Source organism: Acanthaster planci, linkage group LG04 (assembly GCF_054643075.1).
Source record: "Acanthaster planci isolate LZ-2023a linkage group LG04, COTS_SCS, whole genome shotgun sequence".
NCBI classification, from domain to species: Eukaryota; Metazoa; Echinodermata; class Asteroidea; order Valvatida; family Acanthasteridae; genus Acanthaster; species Acanthaster planci.
This window is the reverse complement of record NC_141780.1, coordinates 5,439,883-5,465,726: the sequence shown is the minus strand read 5'-3', so window position 1 is coordinate 5,465,726 and position 25,844 is coordinate 5,439,883. Positions and strand designations below refer to the sequence as shown.

The following is a 25,844-nucleotide window of genomic DNA, read 5'->3' as shown; positions in this document are numbered from 1 at the left end:
TGGATAGTTATCTTTTAGGGGAATCCAAGAGACTCAGCGTAGGAGCCCTGAGATAGGTGGGGTAGATGTACCTAGTTTCTCCTTGTGACTTTGGGAACATTTCTGGAAACCTTTATGCCTGTCTCGACATGCAGTGTGGCTGTTACTTCAGTTCCCTTCCATCCAAAGTTCAACCCATCATGAGCCTTGGAGGCTCCTGTATTTGCCGTCTTCTCGTTTGCTACATTGGATCTGTTATTTAACAGTGCAGCCAACCTTGGGATGAGCTAGGACCTGTAATTAATGATCCGACAGTTGGTTCACTATTCCACGTAGTGTAGTTGTGATCTGGAACAGTGCACTTGAATTGGGTTTTAAGTTGTGCAAAATGAGCTGATCTGTTGTTGACGAGATTTCAATGATCCAGCTTTTAGGCCAACTGTTGTAACCAGACGTGTACATGTACATGTGTGCAGTCCTTTGATGATGCTGCTTGCAGACTCATGACCTCATACAAGTCTGGTAAAGTCTTACGTCATGTCCTAAGCAAGGCAGGAGGGTGGCAGTTGTTCGGGGGGAGGGGGGGATGTCTTGAGCGTCACCAAATTTCAATTCTTCAAGACATCTAAAGCTATAATCAAATCATCTTTTTCCTGTTTTCTTTGCCGAAGCCAGTATTTCCCCAATTTTTTAAAACCTTTTTGAAAATATTTACAATTCCGTTCCCCCCCAGGGAGAAATCCCGTATTTTTTTCTGTTCAAAACTTAGGTTCTGAAAAGTTAATCCATGTTAGATCAGACTTTGTGAAATCCTCCCCTAACTCATTCTCATTCTAAAACCATGTCTGGCACATGACCCCCTCCCCCCGTGAGAAAGCTTGCATGTTTGCTGTGTGGATGGTAAATATCCTGATTGCCATGCATGTTCATTGCAATTTTTAGACTGTTTTTATTTTAATTCATCACACGTCAGAGTTTGTAGGTTTTGTTTCTTCCGACCATCTGTCAACGTTTCATTCATGCCTACAACCTCGTCTGATTCACTGCAGGTCGTGACCTTCAGGTAGATGCACTCCTGTGCAGACAGATCCATTATCTCCCCAATCTGACGCAGGCCAAGGCAACTTCAGAATTTATGTCGCAACCGTTGGTACCCAGCCTGACCTCCCTTCTTTGCTGTGTCATGTGAAAAGACACCAGTAGGCGACTCAGCCACTATGTTACACCCCTCATGGTTTGGCACGCTCCTTCACTATTGCATCGTATATCCATGGACAAGTGCTGCTGGAAGCAAAAATGATACTGTCTTGCCAAGGAGTCTCGGATCTGGAAGGACATAACAACACAAGTGGATTATGCCCTCGACTCGTGTGCTCTTTGATGCAAAAAGCTTGGCTTTGCCAAAGCGTGACTGAAGTGGTAAAAACTCCTTGTGAATGAATTCATGTATTGTCTTTGACATGTGTAGATCTTTTCATGTTGGTAAATTTCAGGCATATGATGACTGTACATTGAGAAGGCCCCCAGCAATGGCGGGAGCACCGTGGATAGTATACAATGTTGATGAGTGCAGTCATGAGAATAATTTCATGGTGTGACAGGTGTGACAAGGCTAAGCCAAGTGGAATGGAATATACCATTTGTTAAAGAAGGAAATATTTGTTTCCATTCCACGAATGTAAACCATTCTTATTTGTTTTATATAGTGCCTGCATAAATCCTTGTATCACCCTCCAGTCTAGAGATTTAGTATGAAAGGGCTAAAATGGAACTACCATTTCTAGGTGGAATGGAACTTCTGGGTATGTTGTACAGCCTTGTCATGTGTTCAAATCATTGGATGGCATGTGATTTACATTTTACTGCATTGCATTTTGATTTATGACTGACATACAAAAAAAATCCATCATACAATGTTTGCAGTGTCACAGTCTGTGTTAATTTCTCATGTACGTACTGGCCGTGGCTCACTGGATCAGTATATTCTCCAAGAGCCCCCAAGTTGTTCGGATGAGCACTTCACACCCGAGGACATGTCAACGCGATCTGTGTACACAGACGCAGCTGATGGGTTAAAACGTTAAAGCGCACCTTGACTTACCTGTACTCCGGCTGACATCTGAACGTGCTCGTCCTCTGTGTTCTGTTCTTGCATGCAAAAATCCAGAAGTCAGTGGAGGTGGGCTGTGTTGAACTTAAACTTGGCTGCTGTTGTAGCAGATATTGGTGTGTGGGTGAGCCCTGGAGTGTTGAAAAATGTGAAGTTGCGATAAGACATATCAGGCAAGTACTGTCCGTGGCGTTTGGCTGCGCGTCAAAACTTGGTCGCAATATTTTGCCTCTTAGGCCAAAACTAACACCGTGGGCAAGCGAGTAAAGCATCAATTTTGTCCTGGTTTGAATTTCTGTAGAGAATACAAGGGGAATTTTATTGTGAAGCTGTTAGGTGTCCAAAGTCACTCAGCAGTAAAAGATTTTGCTGAGTAAAAGAGAACAGGTCTCTGGCCAAATTGTCCTGCAGTATTCGGGAGTAGTGATTGGTGTGCAGGTTGCAGATTTGCTTCTTGGTATTTCCTGATGAGAGAAGCCTCACAAATGGGGGGGGACAGGATTTGATTTTTAAAAAATACAGAACAAAAATAGCCCAAAACAAAGCTGTTTTCTTTCCAGCACAGGCACGAGGATGCATTTCCGGTCGTGGTTTTCATGGCAGATTTATTGCTCCAAAGACACAGGAAACGAAAGGGCATGTACATTGCCAGATGCAACCACTCATTGGTTCAGACATCCTTTTAATAGCTCTGTGCTGTACAGAACATGTTTTTCATGGCCGGAAGCCAGTATTTCAACCACCTCAGATTTGTTCCCAGAAATTTCTCTGACACTTAAGTTTTTGCAAATCAACATATGTCAGTGCAACTTACCAGATATGATATGCACAAGAGAATTCTGCACCTTTGTGTGGTCATTGACTCTTGCTTGGCAATTGACCAGTTCCTGAGAGTAATTGACGCTGAATGGCTTGTTGAAAGCTTTGTATGTCTTAGTTATTCCCGTAGTTCGCACTTTAACACGTTCAGTCGTGATCTCATGCAGCGACCGAATACGGTCGAGTTTCCACACGTCGCCTCAAACCACGTGCATAAGGAGATCAGCTTCCCCCGGCTTCTCGTATCAAATTCATCTTACCTTTCCCCTGTTGAATTTCATTCCCACTGCAAGTGGACCCTTGTAAATGCCCTGCACATCGTGAGACAGGGAGGTACATGTATCTGTTTCTCCAGTCTTTTTATGGAGTGTACCAAACAAAAATATTTACATGTCTGCGACATGCCATAGTCTTTACCTGTTGAGTCAGTGTACGGTTTGTTGGTAGAAGTTGCTCGGTAAAAATGAACTTTTCTGGTGGGAACGTCAACTGAGCATTTGCAATGTGGTTCCTGTTTTTACAGTTCTTTTGAATCCTGGAACTAGTCGCAATATGTGTTCACTCATACCGGTATTTTAAAGTCCTCCTTTGCTCGTTGCGCAAATTTGATGTTCTTCTTCACACGCTGAGTACAGAACCAGTGCTTACTTGGTGCACATGCATCAATATTTGAAATTTCTACGGGATGAATAATATACGATGTGCCATCAGGAAGTTGAGCCAGGAATCAGTGTGCGACAGTTCTGCTTTCTAGAGCGACATGTGTGTCAAAGACAATTGAGGCAGCACATTCATTTTACCCCAGTGCCTGAGGGGACTGTATTTTGTATTACTGGCCAGTGGGCTGTATAAAAATTTTACTTTTGCTGAAGCTTGCAACATTTTCTGCTCCTTTTATCTTGTTGCTTTTTTGTGTCACCATTGCAACTTGCGCACAAAAACTGTGAAGTCTTGTACTGTACGCGTCACTAAGCTTGTTATAAACTTGTTTTATTTGAAAACCATCCTTTTTTTCAGAATTTTTTCCCTTTTCATCTGATGAGGGAATAAAATTTAATCTTTTTTAATGTGCTTCATTACACTATTTTTTGTAAATTCAGGATAACAAAGTGCATGGCTGTGAAGGAAAAGGCTGTATGGCCTGAGAATACCGATATTGTCAAAATATTTATTGTACAGTGTGTACCCATTGCTTTGTGGGAAAAATGTGATGGATGCATTGTAGAGTTAATGCACAGCATGATTATAAATGTTTTATGGAACATAACAGGTCTAGAAATTTTGGGGTTTTGTTTGTTTACTGTAGTTTTTGTTCAAACGGTTTCGTATTTTTCAAACTGCTGCCATGGTAACTTCAACATTTAGTGGATGTCATTGAGAAAACAAAGAAAAGTTTAAGCTGCTGACACTCTAAGTTCCGCGATAATGACTAGGCTTTTGGAAGCGATTTGTTTAAACTTGTTTTTTTTCTAAAATTTTCTTCAATCTTATGGCAACCATTAGTGGATATCGGTGAGCATATTTAGGGAACAAATATGTGCTTGGCCAGTCATAAATGTGTGTTAAAGACCGACTCAGGAGAATGGATGAGGGCATTATCAGCATTTATATGGCCACATATTGTGCCAAGTTACATGTATTGGGGGGGGAGTCACACAGGATAAATACTGTTCATCAGTTCACTTACCATGTGTAGTCAAGAAGTTTGGCTCCAAATTATCAGGTGTGAATCCAGAGGTTAGTTTTCCCACAAAATTAGATCATTAAGACACTCATTTAGATACAAGACAATTGAGGGAACACAGTTGCATCATGTTACTCCAGTCTTTTAACATCTACTTTTTCTTCATCCTGGTTTATGTTATCATTCATGTGCCACCTCGACTTTCCTTCCACGAGCATCTCGTGTTGCTCTTAATTCTCCAGTTCCCCCCCCTTCCCTTGGCTGTGCTGCTGCAAATTGAATGCCACATTGTACCAGTACTGAAGACCTACGTAGTTTGATAATTGCACTGTGCTTCAGTGTTAATGAGTTCTTCTTTACAGTATCCCCTCTTTGGCAAAGGATAGGGGGGCTGGACCAAACTGGGCAACCAGAGACCTTGATCCAGACCGGCGTACAGTGAAATTTTATGGCCCTTTTGGTGGAGATGATTTATGATGCCATTTTTTTTTCACACAAATTCTGTTTCAATTTGCCTTAAGAGTCTGAAAAGAGCAAGCTACATGTAGGTTTCCAGTTTTGATGCATCACATATTTTGGCATGCCAATGAAAATGGACATTGTGTGGGTGAAAATGTTGATGGTTCCCATTGATTTGTGCAGAGGGCTGTTATGCAGAAGTGACTCTCTAGCGACTTGGGACTCATTTCCAGAGCGGGTTGCATTTCCTGTACACTCTTGGCACCATACATGGATGTTTGTGAACCATAGAGTTACCAGTGGGGCATTTCAACGCTGCAGAGGTCTTACGACCGTAAGATATAGTGATGCATAACAGTGTTGTAGTTGAGTCCATCACAAGTCCTTTCACAAGTCCAGTCACAAGTCCTTTCACAAGTCCAGTCACAAGTCCTTTCACAAGTCCAGTCAAGAGTCCTTTCACAAGTCCAGTCACAAGTCCTTTCACAAGTCCAGTCAAGAGTCCTTTCACAAGTCCAGTCACAAGTCCTTTCACAAGTCCTTCCACAAGTCCAGTCACAAGTCCTTTCACAAGTCCAGTCACAAGTCCTTTCACAAGTCCAGTCACAAGTCCTTTCACAAGTCCAGTCACAAGTCCTTTCACAAGTCCAGTCACAAGTCCTTTTACAAGTCCAGTCACAAGTCCTTCCAAAAGTCCTTTCACAAGACCAGTCACAAGTCCTTTCACAAGTCCTTCCACAAGTCCAGTCACAAGTCCTTCCACAAGTCCAGTCACAATTAAAGACACGAGTCCTTTCACAAGTCCAGTTGCATATCCTTTAACAAGATGATGGATTAGGGTGCAAGACCTTGTCCAAAAGTTGCAGCTGCACCTGGAAATAACACCAACATCCGTGAAAGACGGGGGCTAGTGGCTGCCAATTGATGATAACACAGTAGTAGGAAGGCCTAACCTGGCAAAATGTCTGCTTACAGGCACATCATGTCTAGGACAGAGTTATATTTGTGGGTGGACAACTCACGAGGTAAACGGCCTCTCACAGGTGGTCTCCACAAGGGAAGCACCTACAGGTCATGACATCCTTTCAACTATCCACAGATGACCATCAGAACGTTTTGCTGAAGGGAGCTTCTGTATGATTTGGTTTCTTAGCTACAGCGCATTATATTTCTTGAAATATGAAAATATCTTCAGGGGGGTCAGAAAACTTGTGACAAGCATTGTACAGACTGATTTGAAATATGGCTGTCTCTAGTTTTTGGAGGATTTTGACAAACTAATGAAGATGTCCATTCATTTTTGATACAGCTTTTTTAAGCAGATGTGATTGAGCCGGTACAGTATTCACTGAAATACTGAAATTTCGGTGCCTTGAGCCTCTGACTTGATTCAATTTTGGATTCCAATATAGAGTGTGTTGAGTGAAGTCGGCAGACAGTGTTAGTCCAATACGCTAGTGTTTATACATGTAGGTCCTTTACACATTGCATCACTCTCAGACAATCCTTTGCTGTCCAACATCTTAACGGGCCCATCCAACTTTGTTGTCCTTTCCATGAGCATACAAACTCCACTCTTTCCTTTTTTCAAAGTTTATGAAAGCATACACACCAACTGCAAACCCCTCCACCCATAGCGTATATTTTGTACACTTGTGAAAAGGACAAAAAAACATGGTTGACTTCAGAAACAAGTTCCGAGTGTTAGCTGTTAGCCATAGTTCAACCAATGCCACTTGAGCCATCTGAACGATGGATGGTTGGTTAGACAAGGCTAGGCGACCATCTGGAACCAAATCCCCAGGGCATGCTTTACATCACTCGTTATCAATAGCAGTTGATTATAGAGGGAACTATTGACATGAAAACGATTGTGCTAGATGGCAGATACCGTGATAACAAGAAATGCAACTGACAGACAGATGTTGTGTGTGACTTGGGATTTCACAAAAATGGTTGGACTGGGGTCAGTTGAGTAGGGAGTGTATTGCCCGAGCTCATGGATAAGCAATCAATCAATGTATGAACTATAGTTTGTGCTTGAACTTGCTTTTGATGTCCTGTTTCAAATTGAGTACTTGGTGGCTGTAGCTGAGGCTCATGACATGATTAAGCCATGTTGAAAAGCCGTAGCCGAGACAGCAGTGCCAGATTCGGTTATTTGCTTACAGCATGATCTTTACTCCAGTAGACACCACATAATTATTCTGTTTGGTAGGGATATTGTAGTACTCCATTAAATGCACTTTCAATTTGTTAGTTTTCACTGTCGTTTATCCCTGGACGGAAAGGATGTAACCAAACACTGTTCAACATTATCCTCTCGGTCTTGTGCTTGCCACAGAGGCCCACCAAACAAAGTGTTCGCGCTGTTGCCAAAAAAAGTAAAGGCCAGAGTCTTTCAACAGCACAAATGAGTTCATCAGATAAGGGGGGTTACTTCGGTGTTTTCAACATTACATGTTTTGGCATTCATCATGTGCAGTTGCTTTTTCTTAAGTCAGGTGTGTCTGCACATGTATGTTACTAGCATTTGTCCCCTACTACTTGACCCACTCAAAATTTTCTGGCCCTGGACTGAGGACCCAGTGGCATACTCGTGCGACAGCCTCTTAGCAGTGCTTCCTGGCCTCGCCGATCATCTACACGTTTAGACACTCCAACATCAACTTCATTGATATGCTGGTGACTGCTTGCTCATTCTTCCTCTGCCGCCCCCCTTCCCTACCCCTGTGTACCCGCGGCGTGCTACATTTGACAGGCTAGCTCATCCCATCAAGCAGAACGCTATCAGTTTTTACGCAACTGTGCAGCTCAGTGGACTTCACAGGTGTTCCAGGAACCTGGGACCTTTTTCTTTTTCCTTCTAGGGCACTCCAGATAATTGACCAGGTAAATGTGGAGCGTGCATAGTGAACGTTTTATTAGCTCACGAGTCACGACCTCCTTTATTTTGCTCTTGTGAATTATTTTACTGGAAGAAATATGGGACCCACGAGCCACCAAGCTGGTATCAAATGAAAGAAGACAAAATTAGCTTTCAACAAAAGTATACACTCGTGGGAAATGTTTACTTATTACTGATCAATTTGCCCCCAAAACCCACCTTCCCTGTTTTTAAAGTTCCTGGTTTGATGAATAAACTACAGAGTAACTTGCAGTATCCAAAGTTCTTGGACTGAAAGGTTACCTAATAAATAGTTCATGGTTCCAAAATGTAGCTTTGATACAGAATGGACTGATTGTACGTGACCTATAGACCTTTTTCCTGTGATGCCATGATCGTGCTGGACCTATTGTGCTGGATTACGATGTGTTGTGATGGTACTGAGTGCATAGTGTTGTGATGGTAATCTACCTATTCAAGATAAACCAGTCACGCATGCAGCATTTGCACGTGCGTTTGCACGTGGTTGAAGCTGCCCATAGGAATATATGCGATCACTGTGGCCAAGGCAGTCCACACGTGGTGGTATTGTTTACATAAGGTCTATAAGGGGTGTCAAATATCAGGAAACATAATGTCCTAAGTAAAACCAACGGTTGGTACAGTGCTGAGACCACTGATGTACTGGGTCCTGTACTGATGACTGGCTTTATTTCTGGTGAACAACACTTATAATACACTTTGCTATGAAGGAACGCCATGTTTGTAAATGTTTGATACCCAGGTTTACGTCATGTGACTTAGCAGGTGCAATGGGTCAGTATATTTGCATCTCTGTAATCTCAGGGTCAAAGAAGATACAGTTGAAAGTTTATAGACCACTCTCATTTTACCGTCAACTTGTATGGGCAGCCGAAGTTGCAGAAATATCACCTTTTGTTTGGTTGTACATGTACTTCAAATTCATCAAAATGGACAGTTTCATTAATTGAAAACAGGGCTGTATTTTCCTCATGGTTTTATAGTAGGTATATTTTTATCTGGTATTCTGATAGCTGCGTGGGATTTCTAACACTTTGTGAATTATTCTTGTACGTTTGTAGAGATTGTACCGACGGCCAACTATAGTTTTGGCAGCCCCTTGTAGGCGAAACACGACTGTGACGTCACAAGAGCCGACCCTGTACCCAAGTCAATTACTGCTTCTTAACCCTTGACAGTAACATTCTTTTGGAAGCACACCTTGTCTTTTGATCCAGTACTTATACTCCTTTTTCATTTCAGGAGAGAGGTAGTCAAGAAACACCAAAAAAGAAAGTGTGGCCAGTACATGAACTGAAAAACTTTTACCACTGTGTCATAAATGTTTATTGGGGCACAAAAGTGGTATACCAAGTGGAAAAACTCAACCAAAAACAATGAAACCAAACAAAATGAAAACAAGGATGGAAAAAAATCAATTTATCTACTTGAGGTAAAGGAGAAAAAAAAGGGCAAACACAAACATCCACACCCCAGTTGCAAGAATCAAACGCCATCTGAGCTGCAACCTTTTATTTGTGCCACTGTACAAGTGAATGCATGTACCTTGTACCTTGTAAAATATAAAAAAAAGAAGCAGAGACCACCCAGGCTACAATCTACTATGCTGTCCGCACCAAACCCCGGCAATCACTCCTCTCGCATGGGTAAAAATTCTACAGGTGTGATTCTACCCTACTTCTCTGTTACAGGGTTTTATTTTACGAGACTTCTCTACTTGGAATACGGCAACATTCATCAGCTATTTAAACAGTAGTAATTGGTCATCATTTCAAGACGCCAAACATTTTAACAGTAGTACCATGATCCTAACCTTATTAAAGGTAGTTTAATAATGAACAATAAATATCACACGTGATAGTAAACCCCAAAGAAGGAATGCTTTCATTATATATATAAGATATATACACACAATTGTCTCATGAATATGCAAGACAGTTTATTTACATAAAATTGCATGACCATTTAAATTGGACTGCCCTACCCAATAGGCAACTGGCTTGAAAACTGTACAGTCTTTAAATACAATTTCTTTGGCTGAGGAAACAAGCAGAAAAAAGGCGCAGTTTGAGAGAGAGAGACAAAAAATCCTCCAAGAGGTTGAGAGAAGTATCTTGCTTCCAGGGGGGTGCTGTGGGCTCGGATTTCTCCAGAAATCAATTTCAATAGTACTGAGTTTTGTTTGGGGATTTTTTTTTTTTTTTTGGTTCCCCATATCGAATAATCGCTGAATGCTTATGATAACCCCCGGCATCCTTTTCATGCGGGAGGGTTGCAAATGATGGGAAACTTGGAAGTTTCTCGGCGCCACTTGTGCGAGATGTTCATCTTCGGTGTGATTCCCAGCCCACAACACGCACTGGTGCTACGACTACAGGTGAAGTGTAAATATGAATCTATTCAGAGATCTGAATAGAAGCCAAATTGACAGATATGTGACTCACGTTGAACGAATGAAAAGACCATCATGAAGGCACATCTACCAAAGAATAAGAAACAAACCAAATCAATTTTCTTCTACCATAACTAGCAATCATTTTGGAAAAATCTACTTATGTCTTCCATATGTTACTTGATCTAGTATGTACACACAGTCCTCTGTCTACTCTAAGAATTTCAATACTTTTTAGTAATTATAACTTTCATAAAACATGATTTGAAAAACACCAGGTACATTGGATAGTACTATGTAGATTAAGACACTGCAAATGATGAAGTATTTTTGTTGGGTATATATTACATCTCATAAATGTGTGTAAAAATCAACAGTTAACAGAATTTCAAAACTGTTCATTGCTTTTGTACAACAAACTGAAATTAAAAACTGGATTTCTTAGAAACCACTTACAGGTAAATTACAGTATTGGAAAAAACATAACTTTTTTACATCATTTCTCTTGCAATCAATAATCAGCCTTCTGGATACTATTCAAAGCAAGACTTCAAATTCGCTCATTAATTATTCCACAGACGGGTAGGGTCGCATAACCCCCCCTCAGCTGATCCTTCAACTTCGACCTTTGTTCTGAGTGCATTTAAGATAAAAAAAGATGCAACACTTAATTGGATGATACCCTGCGTGAGACCATTCTGGTGTCAAAATGAAGTCCAATTTCTTCGTCAATATTCATATATATCTATACATGTACATCAAAAAATTCCGGTTACTAATTTCTCTATTTTTCAGATTTGGGACCAATAACAGTCACTCATCAAAATAGCAATTACAACAAACAGAGAGACAGAAAAGGAAGTAGTACTGAATGAAATCTTATAAGCTGTTCTTCTGTATCTAGTTGTCCTTGTTTTTCAGTGGGGAATGTATGCTAAACACGTCCTTGTCTGTCCAAAGTATGATCTATTTTATCATTGTCGGGGCTAATTTTAGAAAATTAGTCCTTCGGGACAAGATGTGCATCAGGCTTAATTTCACATCCACAAGATGAACATAGGCTGGTTTAAGTTACTCCAATGTAGTTTTTGGGAGGTCAGCAAACTAACTGTGAGAAGACGGAAGCAAATGGCTTTACCATGGTGGTTATAAATGCTGCTTCTTGAAATGAATTAATTACAAATGAAATTTAAAAACTTACTGGTACTGATAAAAGAAATACACATATTTAGACCAAAGCGGTACCAAAGGTACTGTTGACTGGTGAATATTAGAAAGTCCAGGATGATAAAACTGAGGACCCGTCATAGAAGAATTTGCCTGTACTTGTCAAGGCATTGGTGAACAGTACATCATGCTGGTATGCAGAGTGCCGAATACATTGACTCGCGTCTCTATTTAGGGTTGAGTCTAGCCGTAAAGATCTGAATAAACTTTGATGTTATATGTATAATTGTTGAATACTTGGAAAAATTGCACCAAGGAAAATGTCCTCATGCCATATAGGTAAGTTCTAATGCTACTGTAGAACTCTAGAATCTTAACAAACCACCAATCTGTCAACTTAGAATTCATCCCCCCCCCAACAGGAAAAACTTAACCATTGAACTTAAATAGTATGTACATTTTAAATACATGAATATAGCCATTCAATAAAAAAACAACCCAGTCAAAATAAATTCCTGTTTTAATTCTCAAAGGGGCACCTGTATATCAGGTGCTGCATCCCTCTTTAGAAAGCAAACACAAACCACAAATAACCAAAATATCAAACTGCAAACATTTTACTCGACAAACTTTGTACAAAAAAAGCTTTCTTATTGCAAACAATGATTCAAGCAGAAAGGCCATTGCAAAATTTGCTTGTTTTTACACAATCGAGAACTCCCGTCGAAATGTACAGTGTCTTTTCTCAGCTCGAAATATATTCACAGATCTTGCCAAACCAAAGAACAGAATATAAGGTACATCAATTTGGTACCAAACAAGAAAAAAAAAATCAGTTCACTGATAGGCTGAAAGGAGACGTATGTGCTATGGACACCATGCATACGGCGTTAAGGATTCTCCTTGTGTAACAATGCCAAATAGTACAGTAATGGAAGGCAATAGTCACCACTGGATATGAGATTATTGGTGTCGCTGCACGTCCATGCCCAAGTGCGTCTCTCTCACACGGCACTGCGCACAGTCAAATGCGCACGTGACGGCGTCCTTCACTTTTAATGAGTGGCCTCCCTACGCATGCACGAGCTCGAGCTGTCTGCAGCTCACAGGCGTGAAGACCGTGGGGCTTTTAGCTGAGTTGGCCCAGTGTTAGTTCCGGGACGTCCACGTCAGCCTATTAGAACCAACTCTTATTTTACATACACATAGGCAAGCCAAATTTTTCAAAAACAGAAATCTCCTTCAGTCCCTCACCACCTATGTTCATTTTCTTCTTCTTTGTGAGGCATTTTGGAATGTGCCTTGCATACGTGCATGTGAACAAGTGACTTTCTTGCACAAGTACATGAGGCTGATAAAAATGTAAACAAACACAACCCCCTACAAAGAATGGGAAAAAACAAAGACAAAAACGCTCTTTTTTAATCTCTGTAAAACTGTTCCAAAACGGAAAGTGCATATTTACGTTACAATGCTATGGTCTCATTGGACAATGGGCATTTACAAAACACAAGGAAAAACTTGTACTGAACCTCGCCTTCTTAAATATACCTCGTAAGTAACCCAAATCACAGGTCCTTTACAACTGTAAAGAGAAACCCATCTGTTTAAAAACTGTTGATATACAAATACATGCCAATCACATAAGATTATACACAAGATATGATACATGTATCATGTACAATATGGTCAGGGCAGGTTTACGCATGTTAGTATTGTACATATACATTATTGGGAGATCTCTTCATTGCTGGAAAAACAGCCAGTCCATCTAGAAAGTCTAGGGCAGCAATGAAACTGACGAATGAAGTTGTGATTTTTTTTTCTTGACATAACTTTTTTTTAAGTGTGAAATGCAAAATCCAATATTATTTATTGATACCACGGTAATATTTATGTACAACTTTTTCTGTATTGTGAATCAGAGAATGAAGTCTATAAATAATCTGCTCGGGGGGACCATGTGACCTACCGGTACAACTCGGATTAATACAGTTGCGCCGCCTGCCTTCTGCAGATGTATCGCAGCAGAATTGCTGCAAGGGAGGGACGCCATCCCCTTAAAAACATTCCTCTCCAGCTACAGCGATAATATTAACCAACACTCCGTTGGGATTACACAGAGTGAAGACAAAATAGGCCCTGGGAAGGGAGGGGAGGGGAGTTGAAATTTTAATGTCATCACAGGGCATTGCAGAAGACCCTAGAAACTGGATTGAATGACGGCACATTTCAAAAGAACAGGAGTTGGAAATGTAAGTGATTTACATGTACATGTATGCCATTAGGCTATGCTGGCACCTGACGTATGGTTTTGTACTGCGTTAAGATACACGTACATGCAAAAATGAAGTCTTTCATTTTGAGGCCATAACCGTTGATGCGCCGCGGGATTCGTTATAAATTGAGCATCTAGTACAAAATGATGTGCACCACCAGCAACAGTGAATTAGGAGTAGAGCCGTTTCATAACTCTAAATTTAGCCCACACGATCCATGTATAGAAATATTTTAGGAAGTCAACATAGAAACAATGTTGAGCTGCTGGTAAATGTTTACTCTAAAACTGGACTGAACCATAAATTGGGGGGGGGGATGAACTGGAACAGCAGTTACTGTCACTAATAAATATTCCTAAACTGGGTTTTCTACGCACCCATGTCTTGATGCTGTAATATGGAGTGGGACTATTTTAGACTTGGCTGAAATACCGTATAAGATATTCCCTTACCTAATTCAAGGAAAAAAGGTAATGTTAAGCTGGTATTTGAAAAAAGTTGACTTAATGAGTGACTTTTGGCAGAATTCTGCGATTAGTTTACTGTAAATTTAAGCTCAATTCTGGGTTTCAAATTAAATTTGTGGTGGTTAATCCCTTGAAAAGAGTCGGAAGTTCCTCGAGTACAAAATAAAAGAATAACCGAGTCCCACCCGAGTAAGCTTGTGAATTTTTTCGTGAGCTCTCAGACAAGCACTGAGCATACAGTGTTTATCAATATATACGTTGGGTAGGGCAAAACCCGTTATATAAAAAAAGGAATAACCGTTGTGAAAACCCTGGTTTGTGAATGTCACACACATACATGTACCAACCAGCACATAATACAAACTTTGTACCAAAAATTTTTAAAAAAGAAAGAATGCTAGAAACAAAAAGAGCTTTGAGCATTGATCATCCATGGCACAATATCAGTTTGTATTTGATAACGGAGTCTACGCCCTGGAAAACGGCTCTGTCTTCAAATGCATGTACAGTGTATATACGCTACTGTTTAGCTTGACACTTATCCATTCAAGCTGGTCAGCCATGATACGAGGGTACACTTGTTGAAAGTGGCAGGCCATTGCAATACCTGCTGAGTATAATTACAATGCAGGCAGAATAATGATGATGCCGAGCCTTGACTGCTGACGGCAAAGTGGGAACAATTATTCCATGGTCGGTATCATTACCGTTGGTCATCATCAGTGACTATTTTACATGTGTAATATCAAAAGCATATTATACACTCTGGCCAATCAATTTACGTAAGGCAATCAAATAAGAAGAAGAAACGGATGAATAGCGAAAACGTGGTCAGAGGACGCCTCAGTTCTCTCGACCCAGTCTGCCGATGGGTGATCTGTGCTATAGGGCAGACACCCGGACTACCGCGGGGCTGGATCGGGTACTCACAGTGGTGTTCAGGGAGTCCCCATCTCCTGCCATGCTGGGCGGTGTCACGGTGACGATCGCCTCAGTGACCGTCGTCGTGGCGCAGTTCATCTTCGGGTAGGCATCCAGGGAGAGGTCCTCTTTCGCCGTGGGAATGACGATGCCTGGATTGGCATTGGGGTCGTGCACGTGGATGTCGTTCAGGTCCGAGTCATCTGGGGAGGTGGGCGTGGCCTGGTAGCGGTTCCCCCGGGCCCAGCGCGTGCAGCAGGATGAGGACCCGGCATGGTTCCGGCCCGGGTTGGCAGATTCATGGGAGTGGCTCGGAGTCATGGGCGGGCTCCCAGTTCCCAGGGAGCGAGTGAATGGGACACCATTGTAGGTGTACTCTGTCTCCATGTACTGCCGTTGCTGCAAGTAAAGCACAGCGACACCGGAATATTAGTGATCACTCGCTTACTGAACTTGAACAAATCAAGACCATCTAAACCTCACATTAGCATGTTGGTATTGAAACTACTGTAGAAGCAAGCCAAAAAACAAGAGGCAGACCATTTCATATGGAACAGCTAGTTGACCTACATAAATGATGCACACATGCACACTCTCTTCTTCCCCCTCCCCATTTCTCAGTCAGGTTGAATTTATTATGTTACACAGTATTCAGCCAAAGTTTGCCAGCAACATTTTTTTGATGTGACCGCAATGCGGTAATCACTGCCAAAAGGCCTGCGGGCCACAGTCTCTGCATTCCCCGGTAACCGACACCTTCAATTTATAACAAAATTATGACGCAGCCAGCTCACAGGTAGCTAGTGCTTGACCTGTTTCATCAAAGATGCAGCTTCAAGAGCTCCTAAACCAAAATCGGGATTTTTCATTGAGCCACGCTGTGTCTGATGAAAAAGAAAAATAGTTGCCTTTACATTTATAAACTTTACATTTACAAGTACAGGTACATACTACCAAACTGTTGGTTATTGCTAAGGATGCAAAAACATTACAGAAAGGGGGACAAGCAATTGGAAAGACGATAAAAGCTAGATGTTGTCGGTTTTCTAGCGTGAAAAGAAATGCCTCTCTTGTAGAAAGCATTAACATGCAAACTACTTTTCACTTCAAGGCATAATTGTAACTGCGGACAGTTATCATGCGGTGTCGTCCACCCTCCGCCTACGCTTTCTCCAAAGGTAAACAAAATGCTCCTTGTACATGTATCTCGGAGAAAGGCTAGTTTTACTACACCACAAGATAAAGAAGTCGACATTTGTTTCATAACACCTCTGCCCACGGATTCTGCTCGATTTAAGCAGTAACTGATTGCTTTGATCTAAATAAATACAATAGGTACACGTGTGCGTCTGTTTGAACAGGAAATTTTGGTGGAAAATTTACCAGTACTTTTCCGAACTACCTCTTCAGGAAATGTTTGCACCCAAGCTCTGTAGCGCTAGCAAGCACTTCAGAATGCATGCAACGCGCAACAAACACACACACCACAGTGCAAATCTGCACACAGTGCCGGTGGTCACGCGAAAAGTTTTCGGTTGCTACTGGTACAAGTGCTTCGGTTGCAACAGGACTAGTTCTTTTTAGCCGTGCAGAAAGCAAGACAGCAAAAAATAGCAAATGCCATGTGACTTGCTCTTGGCCAATCAAAATACAGAATCTGTGGCTGAGGTGTTGTAAAAGCTCCTGTCCCTCCCACTTTTTCTAGCCAATATCGTGTCTCTCCACTCTGCGTGATTGGGTGCCTTTATTGCACAATATGTACATGTATGTTCTTCCCATTTTGACAGTAGGTTGTTCAGTTTACTTATATCCAACTGTAAAAGCAACAGGGGCACTTCGGGGTAACTCATGAATAATTCATAGTATACTGCATCTCTTCCATAATGCGCTGCGGCTATTCTACAATGGCTGCACATCAAAGAATAATTCACCAGCATGCATAATTCATGTCAATCAACTCATCGCGTTGACGGCTGGTTTTTTTTTTGGCCAAAGAAGCTAATGCATTATTCATGAAGTCCTTTCTTTCCCCATGAACACTTTCTGGCTGTCCAAATTACGGCATTAGTTGCTACTTATTTCAATCTAATGTTCGTTTAATGAAAACAGATTATTCATCAATTAGTATGGAGCCAGAGCCCCGTGGGGCTGGGGGGGATGATGGCCTGTGCATATGTCTTTGACCTTGGATCAAATTACTTGACGTACATACACCTATTATCTCCTTGCTAAATTCCTACTTGCCGATCTTAATTTTACACATATTGGCCAAAAAGTTGTCCTGGCTGGCACAGGCTTTTGGTAAACTCAGAGGCTCAAATGCGTGGATTTTTCCCATTTCGACAAAAAATCCTGCTCAAAGGGTGCTGACGACAGGAATTGAACAATGGACTTACTGTCTGATAACACAACTTATCAGTTTGCCTCGGTGTGATGAATTTTAGATGGGTGCTCATGAGGATGTATTTTTCATCTTTAGACCGGTCCATTAAATGAGAGGTTAGCATTTCTTGTTGTATATCCAGCCCTAACCATGCTTCATAATACTGATCGATCCCATGTACATGTGTGAACTGCAGATCGCCTTCTGGTTAATTTGAATACATTTATAATTACCCTCCCGCCATTTTTGGAAAGAACCCGTCCACGGCTTAGCCTTTCAAGCATTTCATTCAGTAGCCTACTTTGTGCACAAATACAGCATGGGTGCTGTACACAAACGCACAGGTCCTTGATAAACCTTCTAATGCCTCATCCAAGCATCGCGGTATTTGTGTTCAAATTTTGCATGAAGTCTAATTCCACATCCTAATCGGATAGAGAGCAGTGTTGACCCAGATGTAGCCGCTATCTCCGCACTGAAAGAACATTTACATTTATAACCGGTTGGGATAAGCATGCATAAATTGTTACCCGAAAAGAGAGGGCTTGTCTTTTTAAAAATGTCATTCCAACTGGTTTCTCTTTTTCCTCCTTAGTCAATTCAGAACGTTAGGCCTACTACAGATGGATCTTTCAATTGAACAATTCAAGTCTAGTGCCTACATTTAGTACAGAAGTGTAAATTGTACTAAAAATTGTCCTAAAAGCAGATGACCTCATTAATTGACTGTTCTTTCAAACTCATTTTCATACAAATCTAATTCTTTTTTACAAAGTTACGAGCCAAGAATGCTCCAGGACAGTGTCAGCACAAGGAATTTTAATGTTATTTTCCCCCTTAGAATCAACCTAAGATTATGAATTCAAACTTGAGATGAATGTACTTGGGGCAATACTTTAATGAGCCATTACGGCAAGTGATCTACATGTGGTATTTATTCCTTCACCAGAGTGCAGGATATGTGAAGGACACAATTTGGACAGTCAACCAGCATCCTTGTTTCTCATCCTGACTGGAATTGCATGAAACTCTTATGTTTCATACATGTACATTTTTACCAAGCCACTGCCTGTCTCTATTTACAAAATTATTCCTGTTGGTACTGGCAGGGGCTCGCAACGGCAGTAGTGGTGAGCAGCGACCGACAAATTCTGTCCCCTTCCCCTAAACTGTGTGCCACTCATCAAAGAAGGCACTTTGCAAAATTGAGCTTCAGGGATCGGGGATTAGCCTAATTGGTATTGGCGTTTGGAGTGCTGGCAATGAGCTGTGGTAATTGCTCCATCGTAAAGTAACTAATTGCTCCCCAGTCTGATGCAGCACATTATCAAACTACCATCATGGCCGCTCAGTTCTGGCCCTGGAATTTGTCCCCGCTCTGGTGGAAAATAGCATCAGTTGCAAATGAAACGTAGGATCCTCAGCTACCATATGCAAGTTTGATTTTTCAAGGCAGGCATGCTGCGAAATCGTCTTACTTTATCCATGCATTAAATCTGACTCTCCGTGCAGAGGATTATATACTGCAAAACATGAATCTCTTGCCCGTAAAACAGGATTTGTATTAATTTCAGTACTACACGTACATGCTCAACTGTAATACAACATGTCAAAAACAGGCACGACTGGTAATTAATGCATATTATGGCCATCATAACAGCCCATCCATCCAAATCTACACATTCAAAAGACACTGTCTCATCACAAAGCCAAATAAAGAGGGAATATGTCTTGGCAGGCACATTTATAATTGTTCATAGATAAGTAGCAACAGTCCATTACTTGTCAAGCAATAATAATACCAATTATCCATTCAGACAGAGATCAGGTCCATTCAGGGCACTTACAGAGAACACAACAGCAAAGATTTCAGGCATCAAACTTTTTCACGACCAAAAATACCAGATACATGTATGTAAAAAAACTCTACATGCCCTTTTCATTACAATCAAAACAAAAATGACCAAAAACACTGAAGCAATATGAACTCTTTCAAATTAAAATACACAGCATTCCCGGATGCATTTAGCCATTATCAGAAGCAAGATCTCAAAGAACGGAATCAGCAGTTTTGATCTTTTTCTTTTTAACACACTTTCTTACGACATACAGTACATGTACGCACCAACCATCTGTACAATTCCACTCAACGATGACCAGAAAATAAATTGCGCAGGAGGTCCCACAAGACTCATTACAGAGCCCCCCCCCCCAAAAAAAGAAAAAAAGAAAGCGATATGAGTCAGGGAGAAATCAAATCTGCTGCCAGACTGTACGCCTTGATGGCTTCTGCACTGATGTCATAGTGAAGGGGGGGGGATATTACTGAATTATTAATGGGCTAATACGGACGACAAAGATGATGCATGCAGCCCAGGACGGGTACAGCACAGACGAACTGACAACATGTAGCTGACTGGGAACCATCCCTCCCAAATCTTATATTGTCCACAAGAATGCCACAAAATAAACAACAGCATACTGGTCCCATGGATATTAATAATGCAAGTTATGGCCTGGTACTCATTATTGTCGTGAGACTAGGAACTGGTACTGAGATAAGGTGGCAGAACCGACATACAGGAGGGGGAAAAAGGGATGGGGGAGGGACTTTTTCTGCTATGCTCTGCATACCACAGCGTAGCTGCCATCTGATAATTGGAAGATCTTCCCATAGACGCTGTTCTCCAGAATCTTCCCTTCCCTGAATCTGCCCTCTTCCTAGATCTAACAATTATATCCCTCTCATTATGCTCTCAGTTGTCTTTGGCACAATCAAAGAAATGCAACACCAAATTTAAATTGATAAAAACCCAACAACTTAATGTTCCTTGTGTAAACGGTTAAAAAAAAAAAAAGCGAATCGGAGATCAAATCTTCAGATGGATGATGTACATGTAAACACGTATGTCAAAGGCAGCATTTCAGGACTATCTTCTGCAAAACCTTATATCTGCTTGTAGGACCACTTGGATAACTTCCAATTTTTGGGTAACAGAAGTTGTGCAAAATAAAAATAAATAAAAAACAAAAGCAAATGACTTGCAAATTAAGCAGGGAAGTACATGAAATTCTCTTTCCCCCCCCCAAAAAAAACCTCTCACGTCATCACACAGAAACACTGCACTTATGTAAACAGCTACACGATATTGACTTTGTAAATCAGCAGCAAGAACCATCCACTGGGCTCAAGGCCGTTCCCTTTTGATGCTGGCCGTAAACAAGAACTGGCAATTCAATACAGAGAGCTTTGAACTGGGGAGATTTTTTTGGGGGGGGGTTCTCCTTGATCTCTCCAAGGCCTTTGTATCAACTTTACAGGCGAATTGGTGAGGAAATATTTACAGCAATTGCATCACAATCTACTGGTATGTACACCAAAATGTACATACCCCACCAACACAAGGGAAGAAAATCCAGAAATCCCTGCTGCCAAGGGTGACTGATTGGATCCTTATTCATTTTGTAACTTAATTCATCGGGCTAGCAAGTGCGAAGATGTGAATGGCATTAATGTGCAAAATTACATACACTACAATTTCTCTGCAGTCACTGAACACGAGCATACAATGTAACCCACCAGTTAGTGTGGTGAAGCAGAAGGACTTTGGTTTGGCCACAAAAGGAAGGCATGCAATGGTTGGACTGTACAGTTTACATCTGGGACGTGTACAGAGAGCACTGCTCAGCATGGACAGGGGAATGAGAAGCAGAACAATAAGCAAAGCTGGGACTTTCTTTCTTTTACTTCTTCTAAGCCCTAACTCCTGATGCATTTTTGCTAGGAACCTTCCTGATTCCTTCAAAATCCACCACTGTGCAGGAAACCAATGGCACAATTCTTCAAGCTGTAATTTTCAGGGGGGCACCAAGCCCCACCAGACACTAGTCTGGCCTGTATACATGTACATGCACCTTCCTCAATCCTGCAAAATCCTCCCAATCCTCATGGTAGATTTTGAAGGACACAGGAAGGTTAGGACTATTAAAACAAAAAACGAAATGACAGGCTGCAAGTCAGAGATACCGTGAAGTCGGCCGACTGGTCCGTTCTCACCATGGGCTCAGCCTCGGACAGTCCGTCATACCAGGTCTTAGAAGGGGGAAGGGGACATAAAATTGTATGTGGCTCTGGTTAGACAAGATATATATATATTTATATATGGCTCAATGTGACCAATGGGATTGGGCAGGGGCGGGACTGGAGGGACAGTACAATGGGGGAGGGGATGGATGACATGCTGCAAGGGTACACGCTGATGGTGCCGTTTGGCCCACTCAGGCCGGCCAATGCATGGGACACAATGTGTACGCGCGATTGGGCATGGCGCTGGAAGAACGGTAGGGAAAAATGGCTTTAAGGTATTAAAGACTGCATCATGTGTATTGCACGCACAGCAGGGACTAACCTATTTTACAAAATGGTTTTTTTTTTTTTTTTTTTTTTTTAAAGAGAGAAAATTCCAGTGAAACAGGAAGTGTTCAAGCAACAGAAATGGAGAAACACTGGGATAGTGATAAGGTCGGAGGAGGCCAAAGGATGAAACAGGAATTGATGAGACAGGTGACGGCCACACATCAATTTCAAGAACAGGATTCAATACAATTCAATGCAATTCATAAGTGATTTTTAAATACAGAGTTCCGGGGGGGGGAGGAGAGAAAGTTTGAGGTGGAAGTACGGATAAGGAAAATGGTTTGGTTTGGGAAAGAAGAGAAATAAACTGATCAAATGAATACAAGGCAATCATTTGGTAATAAGATCAGAAAGAAAGCCAGACATTCAGCAAAGACTTCTGAACCCCCATCACCTCTGAAAATTCAGTGGTGAAATAAATGAAGGTGTTTTTTTTTCCCCATTTAAACTTGAATATTAAATGCCTACCCAGAATGTCACGATTTGACAATTTAAAAAGAAGAACAAGAATGTATTCGATTCGAAGTTAAAGAATTGCTAACAACCAGAAAAATGAAAGCTGCTCTTAATTTGAATTTATTCAGACTTGGGGCACAAAGCTGACACCGCGTTCACCTGATGTCGCCCTTAATAAAGACGTCACGTGCCCGCCTTGAAAACATGCACGTGCATGAACACTTCACGTGCATCTAACTGAAGTCCACCTGCATACTGACAAACTGCATCCTCTATCAGACTAAGAGGAATCCTTGGCACGGCTGTTCATAATTTACATTCCAGTGCACTACTCCAACATCAATTTTTTTTTGTCAGCCCCTCCTTTTTCCGACCAGTCATCTTTTCATTTGATAGGAACCCAGGCTGTCGTCATAGGAATCACGCAGTTGTCAGGGCAACTGAGAGGGTAAGATCCCCTGGCCACCTCTCCTGTAATTGAATACATGGCTCGGGGCAAGCGGTGAACGTTTTTCTTTCCGGCAACGCAACAATTTGAGAATTTTTTATACTGGTGCTCTCTAACCTGTGGCTGCTAACAGGAAGGGGAAGGAAAAAGTACGGGGCAGGAGGAATGTCGCCTTGCCAGACCTGTTCTGTCCATCCGTGCTGTGACGGTTTAATGAATCGTGACATGCACTCCCCCGTTATTGAACAAATTAGTTAGGTAATTTATGTGATCTTTGATAAACAAGCGACACGAGCCTGGGGGTGTGCGCCCCGAATAAAGTGCGCAATGCCAATTCACTGGAATGAATAATGAAACTCAGATTTCACAGGGAAACACACATGTCCACCCTTACATGTTTTACCGGTACTGGCAGCTTGGGCAATAATAACACCAACAAACAAATGCAATCAATAAATGCATAGGTACTTGGAAATCCAGGAATAGCTAGGTTACTCTCAGGCTTCGATTCCTAGCAACCCCGAGAAGCGGTGTCAGGTTACACTTCGAGTAGTAAATCTGGCTAGGCCTCATAAACTGCCCGGTTCTTTCAAATACAAATTCATGTCATTTATCAGCTTGTTACTAATTGGAATTTATTTTGACAATCCGTCACATTCAAGTGTGGGTATCAAACACTGTCAAAATAAGCATCCAGAGGGCCTGGGTTGGAACGGTGCAACGGGTTGGACGTGTAATTTGTGCATTCCGATGGCCGCATGTAATCTCAGAAATGTTTGTTGTTAGTTTTCACAGGTCACAGTTGGAGGGGACTGCTTTAAACTGAAGGCACGAGCCATGACGTCCAAGTACATGTACATTCCCACACAGGCGCGTGTAACGCAGGCACATACTATTGCAGTGTGCGCACAGGGAACTGCGAAACCTTCCGACCGGTATCCAACCTTGACTCTGTAATTGGCCCGGTGATCTGGGCTTCATGGATGTGATGGGCTGCTATTAACAGGTAATCAAATCTTGCAGCAGAATGTGAGAAGGCAAAGTCCGTTGAACATCTGGATGGGGCCTAATGGAAATTAAATCCAGGAGATGCGAATTCCCTGGAGTTCCATACCAGGGGGCATACAAGTGTGTATATAAACTGTATAGCCAACAAAATAAAGAGCTTCACAGACAACACATATTCCGGCCTTGACCCAGGTGATTTAGGCAAAATTCTGTCAGTGTTCAGTATCTTTTTCCTCCTAACTCATCTCCATGATCTTACACATCACAGAGAACAAAACATGGGATTCCAAAGTTAGCCTTTTATTAGGGCATACTCAAGAGAAATCAAAGGTCACAGGCAAGCGGCCTTACAAAAACAAACACATGTAGCAGCATGGTTCCGCCTCCCTTTCAAATCTTGGTGTCAGCTTCTCATGACGGTTGACCAGCAAAGTGCATCAGGCTGTGATAAGCATCGCTGACGCATGCTTTCACCACTGTGTCCTGCTGATCTGGTTATCACGTGGGGGGAGGGGGGGAGGAGCTCGGCTGCATTCACAAGGGCCTGCAGCCCCTTAAGGCCAGGTGTGGGCATTACGCTGCCGCTCCTTGAAGTTGAGGCTGGCTGAATGCATGTCCGAGAGGCCCATTGGAGGAGAGGGCATTCAAACCATGTGAACTGTAGACATGTATGCTTGAACTCCAACATTACTCGAAATGTGCCATTAACTATCTGAAACACTGACACATGTGTACATACATGTAACTCCCAGTGAGTGTGAAATACACACTTCAACCAACTACACATACCCTTTCACACACACTTTCAGTCATCCCCATATAAAGGCCAATTCGGTGTGGTCCTATAAACTGCCTGTGGTGTTATGCAATGAACTGCAAACAGGTTCATTTATACTCTTTAATTAAAAGTTGTCGTTCTGGCCACCGAGTCAGAGGTCAAGCGTGTCGACATGCCCAAGTGGTCAGTGATGAATTGGCATGAATCAACCTGTGTTCTCTAGACAGACTAAGGCTTCACTCCATTGGAAATGCGTGGAGACGCGTAGACAATACACCTAGCCGTAGCTCCGGAAGCCCGTTTTGGACACAGCCTTAGAGGCCAGAACTACAACTGCCACTAATAATGACTCTCTCTTTTTTTTAAAGTACAAAAGGAACCGCCCGTCCATATTTCTCAAATATCACCGTAATGTTGTTTGTGTTTTTCTTGTGCCAAGCCTCGAGACCTTTTCTACTGATGATACAAATTTTATGGAATCGAACATCCCACTACTGCCGAGGCTAGCATTTTTTTCTGAGACAGGTCAGCCCACAATGTTGCTTTTTCACACTAAACTGCACACGAGCTGACGTGCTGTGATCTACCAGTGACCAGATTTAATACAGGTGATTCGCAATCACGCCTCCAAGAGTTTTAACGCGTTGGGCAATCACAATGCGCGAAATGTGTCGACCCAATGCATGTTTGGAAAGGGTTGACAGATTTCGATTTTGTGATTGGCCAACGCGTTGCAAACTCGAGGAGGCAAACTATTGTGAATCGCCTTTATGGAATTTTACAGATGTGCTCTCATGTACCTATGTGATAATAACAAATACCATGTTTCCAAAGGATAACGCACTGCTGTCCCCCATGGTGAGATGGTCCAAACAAAGAAGCATTTTTTTGGGGGGGGGTTGTTCAAAAGTTTAATACAAGTGCAAGAAGTCATACCAGTAAAATCTACTGCAATCTCATGCCAAGAACCAGAATGATGAATTTCCATACAACTCCCAAGGAATAGAAACAGATTTCCAATTTAGAGATGCTCAAGGGTTGCCCAAGCATCCGACAACCTCAAGAATACTCCCCAAAGGGGGGGAAAAAAACTGAGGTGACCCAGAAAGAGACATGTTATGCAATTTATCTTTATGATTCCACAGCTT

The 25,844-nt window shown here is 41.9% G+C and overlaps 2 protein-coding genes across 7 annotated transcripts in view; one reads left to right on the top strand and one right to left on the bottom strand.

The window, feature by feature from the left end:
- Window positions 1-25,844, top strand: part of fhit (fragile histidine triad diadenosine triphosphatase) — a 64,324-nt gene that overhangs the window by 21,535 nt on the left and 16,945 nt on the right. The window contains exons 6-7 of one of the 5 annotated variants that reach the window (XM_087136305.1): window positions 22,043-22,153; window positions 22,859-22,894. The exons of 1 other annotated variant lie outside the window; for it this stretch is intronic. In XM_087136305.1, the coding sequence (XP_086992431.1) occupies window positions 22,043-22,153; window positions 22,859-22,879 (132 nt within the window). In that variant the 3' untranslated portion in view covers window positions 22,880-22,894. Of the gene's footprint in view, window positions 1-1,028; window positions 4,188-13,464; window positions 14,465-22,042; window positions 24,410-25,844 lie in introns of those variants that run through there. 3 more of the 5 variants (XM_087136304.1, XM_022225837.2, XM_022225838.2) reach the window with 3 other exon arrangements.
- LOC110974295 (potassium voltage-gated channel protein Shal-like) overlaps window positions 9,457-25,844 on the bottom strand; it is an 85,791-nt gene continuing 69,403 nt past the window's right edge. Inside the window, exons 5-6 of one of the 2 annotated variants that reach the window (XM_022225834.2) lie at window positions 21,617-21,682; window positions 9,457-15,605 (exon numbers count right to left, since the gene is read on the bottom strand). In XM_022225834.2, coding sequence (XP_022081526.1) covers window positions 15,168-15,605; window positions 21,617-21,682 — 504 coding nt within the window. In that variant the 3' untranslated portion in view covers window positions 9,457-15,167. The remainder of the gene's footprint in view (window positions 15,606-21,616; window positions 21,683-25,844) is intronic. The other variant, XM_022225835.2, reaches the window with a different exon arrangement.